The sequence below is a fragment of the Dicentrarchus labrax genome, unplaced genomic scaffold (genome assembly GCF_905237075.1).
Source record: "Dicentrarchus labrax unplaced genomic scaffold, dlabrax2021, whole genome shotgun sequence".
In the NCBI taxonomy this organism is placed as follows: Eukaryota; Metazoa; Chordata; class Actinopteri; family Moronidae; genus Dicentrarchus; species Dicentrarchus labrax.
Genome location: NW_026136706.1, coordinates 18,405,669 through 18,418,783, shown reverse-complemented (window position 1 = coordinate 18,418,783; position 13,115 = coordinate 18,405,669). Strand labels below are relative to the sequence as shown.

At 40.6% G+C, this 13,115-nt stretch overlaps 1 protein-coding gene across 1 annotated transcript in view; it reads left to right on the top strand.

The window, feature by feature from the left end:
- Window positions 1-7,293, top strand: part of col4a1 (collagen, type IV, alpha 1) — a 42,067-nt gene extending 34,774 nt beyond the window's left edge. The window contains exons 40-52 of the mRNA XM_051403477.1: window positions 171-269; window positions 695-745; window positions 833-1,018; window positions 1,181-1,314; window positions 1,412-1,484; window positions 1,648-1,719; window positions 1,880-2,008; window positions 2,112-2,210; window positions 2,290-2,502; window positions 2,667-2,844; window positions 2,940-3,054; window positions 3,401-3,573; window positions 5,523-7,293. Of these exons, the coding sequence (XP_051259437.1) occupies window positions 171-269; window positions 695-745; window positions 833-1,018; window positions 1,181-1,314; window positions 1,412-1,484; window positions 1,648-1,719; window positions 1,880-2,008; window positions 2,112-2,210; window positions 2,290-2,502; window positions 2,667-2,844; window positions 2,940-3,054; window positions 3,401-3,573; window positions 5,523-5,604 (1,604 nt within the window). The 3' untranslated portion in view covers window positions 5,605-7,293. The remainder of the gene's footprint in view (window positions 1-170; window positions 270-694; window positions 746-832; window positions 1,019-1,180; window positions 1,315-1,411; window positions 1,485-1,647; window positions 1,720-1,879; window positions 2,009-2,111; window positions 2,211-2,289; window positions 2,503-2,666; window positions 2,845-2,939; window positions 3,055-3,400; window positions 3,574-5,522) is intronic.
- Window positions 7,294-13,115: the final 5,822 nt, after the last annotated feature.

The window sequence follows — 13,115 nt, the reverse complement described above, 5'->3', positions numbered from 1 at the left end:
CCCCAAATCCATTTCTGTGGATAAATTATGAGAAAACTGCTACCTTTTTCCACCAAGAGCTATAGAAGCTCAGGGAAAGGTGCACATATCAAATACACCTGTCTCAAGCAACTGCTTATTTAGTCTTGCTAGAAAACAAACAAATTGTGTGTTCACTTGTTCTCTTCCAGGTGAAGGCGGCTTGCAGGGACCTCCTGGTCCTTCTGGAGAGAAGGGAGAGCCTGGAGTGGATGGCATCCCTGGATCCTCAGGAGAGAAAGGACTCCCTGGTTAGTGTCAGGGGAGTTAGGAGGAGACTACACTTGTTTGTTGAAAGTGTTGTAGTAGTGTAATGAGTCTCCAGCGTGATATATCCTACAGGATCACTCTGACTTGGGACCCTTTAAATTTCACCCAAACCCTCTCAAGCACAAACACCACACACACATTTAAATACTTGGATTTATGTTCTGATTGATTTTTTGGAAAATAAATACTTGAAGCCACAAACTCCTACTTGAGTAGTGAGTGAGTTGAGTGCTACAATCAGGGGTTCATATAGCAGTGCCTTTTCCAAATGTAGTATAAACTAATAACTGCACATACATTTTAGGTGTAGTTATTTTTTTATTCTGCAAGTGCCTCATTACAAATCCAATTATTTACAATTACGCAAACTGCTTGTAATGTACTTTTTATCTGTCCTTCTCTGCAGGTTTACCTGGCCGAGGTTTTCCTGGCTCACCTGGAGTACTTGGTAGCAAAGGTTAGAGCTCTTCCATTGATATAATCCCTCAATCGCTGGAGCCAAACAGAGTTTCATCGTCTGGCCTTCTGGTCTTTCCCTCTCCAGGTGACAAAGGTAGTCCTGGGTTCCCTGGCACTCCAGGTCATCCAGGTGTCCCTGGTATCAAAGGCGACAAAGGACATCCAGGTTTACAGGGACCCCAGGGTGAGCCAGGAGAAAGGGGTCTCCAAGGTATCTCTCTAGAAGGTCCTAAGGGAGACAGGGGAGAACTAGGACAACCTGGAGAAGCAGGTATGCCATATACATGACATGCTATCAATACGTGTATGAGGACCTGTTGCCAAAATGTGGTACTTTATAGAGCCACTGTTACAAGTGAAAAGTATTTTTAATAGAATACTATATATTGTATTATGTTTTGTATTATGCGTTCTTCTTATCTTCTTAAAACAGGATCCCCAGGATCACCAGGACCTGCTGGTGTACCAGGCAGAGATGGACAAAAGGGAGATAAAGGAGACCAGGGTCAACCTGGTTTCCAGGGAGAGTCAGGACACAAGGGTGATCCTGGAGTTCCTGGACTTCCCGTATGTCACAACGCTGTTTTCCATGACTTCAGCTGTATATGATATGCACTAGTTGATATGCATTCTGATGAGTGATAGTCATGTGTGTTTATTACAGGGACAATCTGGCCTTCCGGGTATCGATGGACAGAAGGGCGAGAGGGGACTGCAAGGTGTCCCTGGCTTCCCAGGTGAGTACTTACTATGTGATAGTCTATAACTGTGTGTGTGTGTGTGTGTGTGCGTGCGCATTCATGTGTAAAAGACATCATATTTCAATGCAAATATGAGAGGAAAGATGTGTTCTTATTCAAATAATAATTGAAAAACACTATTTTTTAATACAAACCCTAGGTTTAAAGGGTAATCTCGGGGACATTGGATCCAAAGGAGAATTCGGAGACAGAGGATTCCCAGGAGAAAAGGGTAAAGAAGAGGGGGGAAACCTTCAAAGTTAATACTTACAAAAATATTTCTCTCACTCGCTAGAATTGGTTAGTGCTCATGTCTCTAGTAATCTTATAAATTGGCCTCAATAAAATCAAAGCAAGTGGAAAATGTCTTCTAAACATGCTGTATATTACAGGCAATGATGGCCCTCCTGGTGCCCCGGGCCCCCACACCTTCATCAAAGGAGACATTGGTTTCCCAGGTATTCAAGGATTACCGGGACCCCAGGGACCACAAGGGCTCCCTGGACAAAAAGGACTGCAAGGTGATGTTTTTCATAAAAATGTGCGCTATCATGTAATTTTCTCCTGGTCACCTATCTTTCCAGTTTTCCAAAGTGCATCATCGTTGTTGTTATTTTCTCTCAGGTGTGACAGGTATTCAAGGGCCAAAAGGCGAAGATGGCCTTCCTGGATATCATGGTCAGGCTGGAGCAAAAGGAGAACCTGGCCTCCCTGGGCCTCAGGGTGAGAGGCTCACTGAAACGGAAGGTAAAAGCTGCTGTGTTGTCACTGTCATAACTTATTAATTTCTCGATGTCTTTAGGACCCAGAGGATTCCCTGGCCCCCCAGGACCTGACGGTGTTCCAGGTCAAGTGGGTCATCCCGGCCCCTCCTCCATGAATCATGGGTTCCTGGTAACCCGTCACAGCCAAACGGTAGAGATTCCATCTTGTCCTGAGGGAACCTCGCCCATATATGATGGCTATTCTTTGCTCTACGTACAAGGCAATGAACGCTCTCATGGACAGGACTTAGGTGAGAAACACAATATGAGAAAGAAAGAAAGAAAGAAAGAAAGAAAGAAAGAAAGGAACAAAGGAACAAAGAAATAAAGAAAGACCAAAGCAATATGATATGGAGAAAAAGAGGAAGAATGCATGAAGTTAAAGATTGGTATGTCTCTTTGATCTGTGTTTTAGGTACAGCAGGCAGCTGTCTAAGGAAGTTCAGCCCCATGCCCTTCCTGTTCTGTAACATCAACAACGTGTGCAACTTTGCCTCTCGTAATGACTACTCCTACTGGCTCACCTCCCCTGAGCCCATGTCCATGACCATGGAACCTATCACTGGTCAAAACATCAAACCTTACATCAGCAGGTATGTCAGCATTTCTATCCACACTGTTTGATTTTGGGTATATATGATAGTAATTTGACACTCACATACTGTGCTCCTCTCGTGTGTGTGTACAGGTGTGCTGTGTGTGAAGCCCCAGCCATGGTGATAGCAGTTCACAGTCAAACCATCATGATCCCACAATGCCCTCGCGGCTGGGACTCTCTATGGATTGGCTACTCCTTTGTTATGGTAAGACAAATGATCAAATTTGCAGTCTGCTCTCCTAACAGTACCATCAGTTCTTCCTTACGTACAGTAACCCAGAGGCATCGCCAGAAATGTGTCAGAAATCTTGGGATTACAAACCGAAACCAAAAGCTGGGGGAGGGGTCGGTGTGTAATGCAGTGATAGATGGTCACACATACATATAAATATATATATTCACAGTGTCTGTGGAAAAGAACCCCCCCAAGAGTAATATCCTTTTTACACATGCACATGGACAACTTGTTCATTTCAGAAATCAAACAGTAACTGTCTTTAAATGGGCTTCATTTAGTTAATGAGCTATTTTCATTGTGTGTGTTCGTGTAGCACACCAGTGCTGGTGCTGAGGGGTCAGGCCAGGCTCTGGCTTCTCCTGGTTCCTGCCTGGAGGAATTCCGCAGTTCTCCATTCATCGAGTGTCACGGTCGTGGAACCTGCAACTACTACGCCAATTCCTACAGCTTTTGGCTTGCCACCATTGAAGACAATGATATGTTTAGGTAAGATAAAATCGGTTCCCCTGTTCACCGCTAGATTATCTATTTTTTTCTGTTTTGGTTGCTGCAGTGATGTACAGGTGTACTCCAGGACAATGTGACATCACTGTTGGGTGTGGTTAAAGGTGCATCACAGCTGATTTGACTACACCCAGTCACACCCTCCAGAGATGCTGGGTGTGGTCAGAGTCGAAAAAGGCTTGAAACTTAAAACATTGCTTCCAGTGCCGGCTGGTGGTGATTTTGGGTCACACACCTGCAACAGCAGCATCACATCAAGTTACAGCAACAACATTGTATACTTTGTCATAGCAAGTGCTCTATGGCAACACTGGGGAGACATACCCAAGTGAATGACCTGATGCCAAAAAAAAATCTCTCTCTCTCTCTCTCTCTCTCTCTCTCTCTCTCTCTCTCTCTCTCTCCTATGTACACAGGTACACAAAGTACCAGCAACAATTTGCAACACCATGTACCAGAAATAAATCTATAAAACCAAAGCAAAAATAATTATTTGTAGAAGAGAGAGTTGTTTCAGAGCTTGGGCATACCTTATTTAAAACGCTGCTCACATCGACGGCCTTTCTGTGACGCAAACAGGTTAATCACCATGTCACTCCACACAGCTGTACCTCACCATCAGCTCACCTTTCAGTGTCTCCCTGCAAATCATTGGGTAATGTGCACATGCAAAGACAACAAGTGCCGGGCTTTCTCAAAGCGAGCCTTTGACTTCTCGACCATTATGTCACAGCACTGTGCGGCTACTGACACATTATCAGAGCACCACATCCTGCGCAGCGTTACAGTGGCTGCAGCGGCTGCAGCTGTGTCCACATCTGGATGTGGCTGATTGTCATCTGTGGTCAGCAGTTCAGATATGAAGCACGAAAAATTCTCCAGGGCCTGTCTCGTTTTGAAAGAATCTGTGGTGTTAGACGTGTACTTTTCAACCTGTGTGTTTGACAGGTGATCGGCTAACTGACTGTCTAAAAAAGAACTGGTCGCTGCTGGAGTGAAGTGGGAGATTAATTTGACACCCGCAGGGCGAGCTTGTGTCCCCAGCAAAATGTAATACGGTCCACAGTCCGTGATAGTGAATGCCTGTTTTTCTTTACCAGCTCGATGTGTCTCTGTACAGGATGCAGTGACCCTCATTAAGCTGACAGGCGATGTTCACTTTACCCAGCAATGACAACTCTACACTATTTCCAATGTGGCTTGTGCTGCATTCATGTTTCCTAATTTTGTCAGATAAATATTTTAAATCCACAATTCCTTGTTGGGTCCAAACCGTGTCTCCTCCAAAAAGCAAACATGGGAAACAGAAAAGTGAATTCCTAGCTACACTGGCTGTTAGCCAGTCCGTTAGCTGAAACCACTTTACACAAAATTACGATTTTGTCGTTTTTCCTTTTGTGTTATTTGAACATCATTTGGATGATGTGTCCCCAATCTCTGTATTTCCAATTTTTCCTCCAAAGACTTGAAAATTGATTAGAAAGTAAATAATCCACCTCGTTCATGTTCATGCTAACGCCTGCCATACTATGAACTAGCCTCACTGTACTGTAGCTACTGCGCTGTGATTGGTCGAAGGTCACTGTACTGTAGCTACTGCGCTGTGATTGGTCGAAGGTCACTGTACTGTAGCTACTTTTTGGTGCTGTTGCTGCTCTAGGTTCTACCAAAATTCAAAACAATATGTTCTAAGGTTTTCAATAATAGTTTTTCATCTTTACTGTAAAAGATAGGGGGGGCTTAGCCTTGTTAGCCCATATATACCAGCCGTCCCTGATTGCTTCCATTCGTGATGTTATGTTACTATTTCAGTGCTAATATCAGTAACTATTTGACTATTATCACTTTCCCTTCACATTTACATTATTGGTAATATAGATACAGATATATAGATGGACGTCTGACGTTTTTCTCTCTACCTTCCTTTTCAGGAAACCTTCCCCAACAACACTAAAAGCCGGCAATCTCCGAACACACATAAGCCGCTGTCAGGTGTGCATGAAGAGGACATAAACCCCAACATCAGAGTCTGCAAATACAGCGTGTGCTGAAATCCTCGACTTGCCTTTACTTCCTGTTTTCAAGGGATGGTGCTATTTCCCTGCATGTGTGAGAGGAGAGGGACAGAGATGCGGTTTGTAGAACCAGAGATTGAACATTACAAACCAGAACACAGAGACCAAGCGGCCTTTTGCTCCATGCAGAACACTTAACTAACATGATCACAACGTGTCTCCAAAGAATTGCACCCAGTTTACCACTGCACTGAGTACATGCCCCCCAAAACTGGTAAACTGGTGTTCATTTTGAAAGGGTTGTTTGTGTAAGTCAGGTGCTATTCTTACTTATCTGCCTTGTTCCATTTTGTTTGCCTTTTTATTTCCCCTATCAGCACCAAAGCATTCAAGATATAGCCACATATTATTATAGATTTTCACACCTTTTAAATTGTTTAAACATGCTAATGTAAAGGATGGGACTTACCACTGGTTACAGACGCTTGTCATTTGCTAAATCACCATAACGTTGCCAACACAAATATATAATAATCACTCTGTTGTAAATATAATGCATTCCTCTCTAACACAGTTCAACATACTCTCCTCAGGTTATTATTGAATTTCTTTGTGTGTTATTAAGTCCATTTTTATTTATAAGATTTATGAGAACATGTCGGACTTGAGTGTATCTGAGATTCCATTGATCCAAAAACAGTCTTTCAACATCTGACAATCAGCGCCTTAGTAACATACAAAACAGCACTGAAAGAGCATTGGCTGGTGTGTGTGTGTGTGTGTGTGTGTGTGTGCGCGTGTGTGTGTGTGTGTGTGTGTGTGTGTGCGTGCGTGCGTGTGCGTGCGTGCGTGTGTGTGTGTGTGTGTAGGTGTGTGTGTGAGTGTACATATATGAATGGATTTGAGCTTGTTCAGAAGTGGTTTGTGTTTTGCGATGTCTGCATATACTGTATATTGTTGCACAAGCACAAAAAGAAATAGACAAAACCATCACCTTCCCTATACCTTTACTTTGTTAGAACAATACAGCTATGTGTTAAAGGATTTACTCGTCTCACATTACGTGAACCAAATGTTTCTGATCCCAAAGAAATGCACATGTATATATACTTACACGTAACATGTACTTGCTATTTTTGCTCATGTACTTGACTGTTCCTGTTTGTGAATTCCTGTTATTATCCCTGCCGATTTAATGCAAACTGATTTTTCGTTAAGAGTGACAACATTGTTGTTCATCCGAGTCGAAAACAGACAGATGAGGAGGACTACATGTATGCAAGTTGCGATGCTTTAGAAGGCTTAACAGGTTTGTGTTTTGTGTATTCTTTAATATGCAGTATTTGGACAAAACGTCAGTCTTGGTCAGTAGGAGGAAGACCTCTTGGACCCCAAACATAGTTTCTGTGTCCCTTTCAGAGCTATTCAAAGTTTTCTACTGTTAAAGTTATAGCAGTTACTCTAGACTGACCATGATCTGTTTTTGTTTGTGTTGTGCTTGGTTGTGAACTGCTCAATGAAGTATATATAGTGTTAGCAGCATTTGCCATCATAAATCAAACTTGATTGTAGTGGGAATAATCTTAACTAATTAACAACCAGAAAAACGTCAACATTTTATATTTTCCGGATCCCATACTTTGTAATTCTGCAATAAAATTATTTGTAGAATATTATTATTAATTTAGGACAGGTGTTATTTCTCCTTTTTATTTGTATGGTTCATATGGCTTCAAATGTGATGTGAAGATTTCTAATAGTACTTTAAAAGGGCCACAAGAGGGCAGCATCAGCACACTTTGTAGGTAAGTTAGTGACGATTCATGATCTCCATTTGGGTGATTCACAAGCTCTGTGTTTTTAGTTTTTACTGCCACTGGCTATTATTCCAACAAGAGGCAGCAGAAGCTGACCTCAAATCTATCTTGAACCCTGAATTTAAGTGCAGCCTCTGCACCAATACTTCCACAGTGCGACACAGCCAATACCTCAGCACTTCTGCTGGGACTATGGCCAACAAACCCGTTCACCCCATGAAAACACAAACAGATCGATACACTCCACAGAGAACCAGATAACCCCTCCTTTCATCTCCACTCTCGTCTTTCATCTATTACCGGAATCCTATCCCTTGTTTCCTCTCTTGTCGCCAGACAGAGGCCTTGACCCTCGACTATCTTCATAAACATGTCTAACAAGGCTGTGACCCCTGACCGGTGAATGCAAGGTCACTCAGGTGGGAGTCACACTGCATGGCCATACAACACCAAAAGGCCAAATGGTCAGATGACAGGTACAACTGGGAGCAATGGCCTAATGACCACGATCAAGATCATTTGCTACCAAGCTGAGATGTCTGCAGTTAGGGCGAAGGCTACATTCTCAGACAAGTGGCTGAAACCAGTTTCTTTGAAGGTTGCCTGTGACAAAAGAGGCAATTAACACAGTCAGTATTTGTTTCTCTGAAGTGGTGATTGAAAATGTAAGCCTAGTTTAGTTGCATTTATTCAAATCAATGATGCAAAATTGGATTTAGTTGTTGTCTGTGTATTAGTGCTTATTAGTACAAATGCTTGTCAATTTTATAGTAAGTTACAGTATTGTGCAAATTATTTTGAAGATGAAATCATTTTAGATTTGGAGGTATTCACTAATGGAGTGAAGCCTGCGAGCTAGTTCAGGCAGTCAACTCGAGCTGCACTGCTATACACACACGACATGCCTTACACTCCATCATCACTAACCAAGCGCACCTTTCCAATCTGGCGGTCTATTTAAGCTGCACAATTTCCCAGCTCTGCTCTGTCAATGCCACTGCTACCCTGCATCTACCTGTAGGCTCTGGCTAGGGGGTTTAAAGGGGAGAGACGCCAAAATCTAACTGCTGTAATAAACATTTCAGATGTGAGTTGTCTGACTGAAATACATTTCATGCAGCACCATATTTGTGTTATAATACTTTGGAGTGAAATACTTTAATTAAACAGAACAGGGAAATAAGTTAATGGAATATGCAGTTTTGTGGCAGTAAGGATGAAAGAAAATTACGAACCATAAACTAATTTACAAAATCAGTTTAAAAGTTATTTGATAATAACAACTGGTTTATACCCCAAAAATGAAGAAGTCCCATTCAAACTGTAGTGGCCTATATAACATACTAACATCATCAGCAACTCTATTCCTCTTTGAACATTAATATAATGGTAATTATTTCTTTAGTATCTGTAGAAAACAGTGTTCATTCATTACTGAAAGTAGGCACAATAAATCATCGTACATCATACAGAAAGCTTTGTCACATTTATTTTTGCCAGAATCATGAAGTCTTTGGACAGAATTAACATTATGTAAAAACCACACACATATTACTCATGTGCGTATCATTACCGTTTGTGCTCTTTTATTTTATAAAACATAGGTATGTCATTTTAAAACCTGGTTGTAAACCTGTAAATGAGGGTTTAGTTTACACATAGCTGATTAAAAAAAAAGAAGCATTACATAAATCACTCACTTGCAAATACACATAAAACATCAGTGCCGTGTGGTTAGGGTCAACGCTGAGCCTTGTTCAGGGACTTTGAAGTTCAAAACTTGAACCTCTTTAAGGGCTTTAATCCTATCAGTTGTTTGCTAACACTGCTAAATTGAGACTCGATTTAAGAGTTACAATTACCTTCAGAGCACTGGGGATTATGCTGCTTAAGTGCAACAATCTGTCCATAATGTACGGAAACAGCAAATTGACTGACAGCAAATTGATCATACAACAAAATATGTAATGACAATTGTGTGTTTTTTGGGAGCTGGCCTTGACCCTTGCATTGATATATATCAAACTGATAATAAGAGCTTGGCTGAGTTCCTGTAACTTAATGTGTCATGTTTTCCAGAATGTGTTTATTAAATACAGTGGGGGAATGTGTCAGGAGATTAGTATGACCCTGACCTTTCTCCTGAGTGGATCAAGCACAGCAACCACCACCTCCGCCACACCCCCTTGACCTCAGCAGTGCCAAATACAGATTAGCTTGCAACACAGCACGCAACACAAAACATAACAGAAGCCATACAGGGCAAACACCCACAAACATACTCACACACTTTAAAAGAGCGACTTTGCATCTGCCTGGGATTACAGCTACAATCAGAAAATACAGTGATCTAGTGTGAAAGTTTTCATTTCTTACATACAGAATGGAAAGTATCCAGTTTGTAGCTGTTGTTTTATTCTCTCCCTTAATAAACCTCACAACATGCAGAAAAAGGACAATGAAATGGTAAAAATTCACCAAGGAATATTTAAAAAAAATGTGACTGCAGTCTCTGTGGTACCTCACCTGCAAACATTAAGTACATTGGGGTCTCAACCAATCATACTGACTGTTGGTAGACAAAAGCCACTAAGAAATCTTAAGAATTTAGTTTAATTTTCTTTATCTACAGGTGATATAAACAGCTGTTGGCTGGACTCTTAGACAGATATTATGACAGAAATTTGACTTAATTGTTTAAAAAACATGATTTCATCTGGTCTTTTTAAAGGCCCTACACACCCACTCATTTATTTGCGTGTGGGACAGGGATTTGTAGGGTTGTAAACATAAATTTAAGGGACTAGCATGGCTACAGCAGTCCACAAGTGGTAAATTATAAACCTTGTCATTAGCGCTTTACTGTCATCCCTCTTTCATTGTTTTCACTCACTGCAGAGATTAACTTCCTTTCCTCTCTGCTGCATGTTTTAGTTCATCCTGCAGTTATGTTAACAGGGATATAAACAGGCAAACTGGCTGGACATTGGATTTTGCATTCAACTTGATTGAATTTGGAGCAGAGTAAACAAATTGAGTTCAGTTTGGGCTTGAAATGATTATGTTCCACACCTTAAGAAGAGGCAATTAAAGTAAAAATACCTATGTGGTTAGACAAGTAAATATTTCAGTAGGTGCTCAGACCAGTTGACAGTATGCATATAGTTAAAAGGGCTTCCATGAGTCAGACTGCATGCTCATATTATGAACAGCTGTCATGAGCCCTGGTGCCCAACTTAAGTATGGAGGCTCTCAGTCTGTCCTGCAAGGTTTGTGTGACTTGTGGCAAACATGATATTTTTAGAGAATGAGTAGATAAAGAACTGCAAGATTGCCCTGGTGTTTGCCTATAAAGTTGCAAAGTGGAAGAACTCTTGCATCAATTTGGAAATATCTCACTTCTTTGCAAATCTTAAACATGTTTTCAACACCCCACAAACCCAAATGGTTAACCTCAGCAAAAGGCAAGAGAGCGTAGGTAATAAACTTCTACATTTTTGTATAATATAAAATAACCCTAATGCTGACCAGACAAAGGCGTACACATGCCATGTGTTTCCTCAGATATATTACTGTTTTTGTTCATACATCTTTTATTTATCTATTTATATTGTTTTTTTATGTGACCTTACATTATAGTGGACAAATTGTGACAAATTCAGGGTATTAAGCAAATGGTTATAAAAGAAACAGCATAATAATGGGTGCTGTAATGGTTCCTGCACATGATGGGACTGGGCACACGTGCTACTCTGACAACACTGGTAACACAACTTGAAAAATGAGACCTATTATTATTATTATTATTATTTTTATTTTTAGGGATAATACCAGTGTAATTTAACTTTTTTTCATATTGCCATCCTAAAAGCAGAAAAACAGCCTTTTGTCTCTCTGCTGTTTATGGTTGCCTTCAAAATAATTCTGCAGTTGTTTTCAACAATACATTCTCAGTCCCAGCGTGTAGAGACATTCTGCTGCTTTTACGTCCTATTAGGCTGGATTTAAAGGTCCAGTGTGTAACATTTAAGAGGCTCTATTGGCAGAAATGGAATATAATATTGATAGTTTTTTTCTTTACTGTATAATCACCTGAAAATAAGAATTGTGTTTTGATTACTTTAGAATGAGCCCTTTCTATCTTCAAAGGGAGCGACCCTGAGGTTCTTTTCTTCCACCATGTTTCTACAGAAGCCCAGAACGGACAAACCAAACACTGACTGTAGTTATGGTGAGTTTTTTGCGAGTTTTACAGCCACCGTTCTCCCTCACACTGCAACTTCACCCCTAGATAAATCCTACACACTGGTCATTTAAGTTAATTATAACACTAATTATATGCTAGTTTATTATATTAATAATGATCATGCTTAAAGTTTTTTGTTCTTTGGTGTTATGAATTGTCAGGCAACAAGAAAAAAACAAACAGCAACCTAAAAACTAAAAGGCAGGCTGTAAAGCTTCACATTATCTCTGCCTTTACTATCTGATTGATGTTCTTCATCCCTCTGCCTCTCCGTTATTAGCTCTGACACACAGACCATTACCACCACCTTTGAAATGTGTTCCTCCCTGGTCTCCCCACCAGCTGGTTTATTAGTGGAGGATCATGTGTTCCCTCTCTCTCCCTGACTGGACCTATAGGTCCATGCTGGACCCTTTAAGCTTCCATGTCTTTCTCTGTGTGGAAGTGAAGAAGGCAGAAGATTATGTGTAGACATGCCAGCCCCACCTATGTTATATTAATTTTATTATTATATTTTTCTTTAACACCATGGGTTATCTTGCATTTATTTTATGCACTTTTAGGTGGCACATTTTGTGCTTTTTCTATTTTTCACCATTTCACCATTTTAAGACATTGAAATATGTTTGGTTTAAAAATAAGACAGGAAGGACAAATCTGCAGCTAATTCACCTTGAGGAGACAAAAATACAAATGCTTATTATTGTTTATGAACAACAGAATTTACAGTTTGTTAGTGTGTCAGAATCCAACCTAACACGACCCTCTCTCAATGCACTATTCAGGTCAGGACTTGACATATAATACATGCAGTGTATTACACACGTAAATAACATACCATTAGGAACACACTGCTCTCATGTGTGAAGACTATAATTGTTGTAGCTTGAACAATTCCCTGTACACATCCTCACTAAACTTAAAAATGAAAATGATATGATTGAGTTTATTATATTTTAAATCTCCCTTTGAGCCCTGGCCGATCAGACAGGTTGGTGTGATGTCACTGATATCAGTATATGAGTAGTGAGATGTCGTGTTGTACAGCATTGTTAGAATGATTAGTGCTCTAAATTCATCCCTCCTGGTGTTTGGATAAGGGAGGAACTCTCTAAAATGCGCAATTTCTGTTGTTTTTAAGTTCAAATAATACAATTATTATATGATATTATATTATTAGAAATTAAAAATGTTGTATTTAGAGAGAGTGACATTGTGACTGGAGAATATGACTGTATCATGTTTTTGCCTAAATTTCCAATGTACAAAGATGACATAATTCCATCTGTAGAGCTTGGCTCTCATGTGAGGTCTGATCACGATCTCAGCAGGATCGGAAATCTGATGTGCTCGGATGAAGCCAAACATGGTGCTTCCTCCTCCTCCTCCTCCTCCTCCTCCTCCTCCGTCTCCTTTTCCTCCCCAGAAATTTCAACTCAATGTACA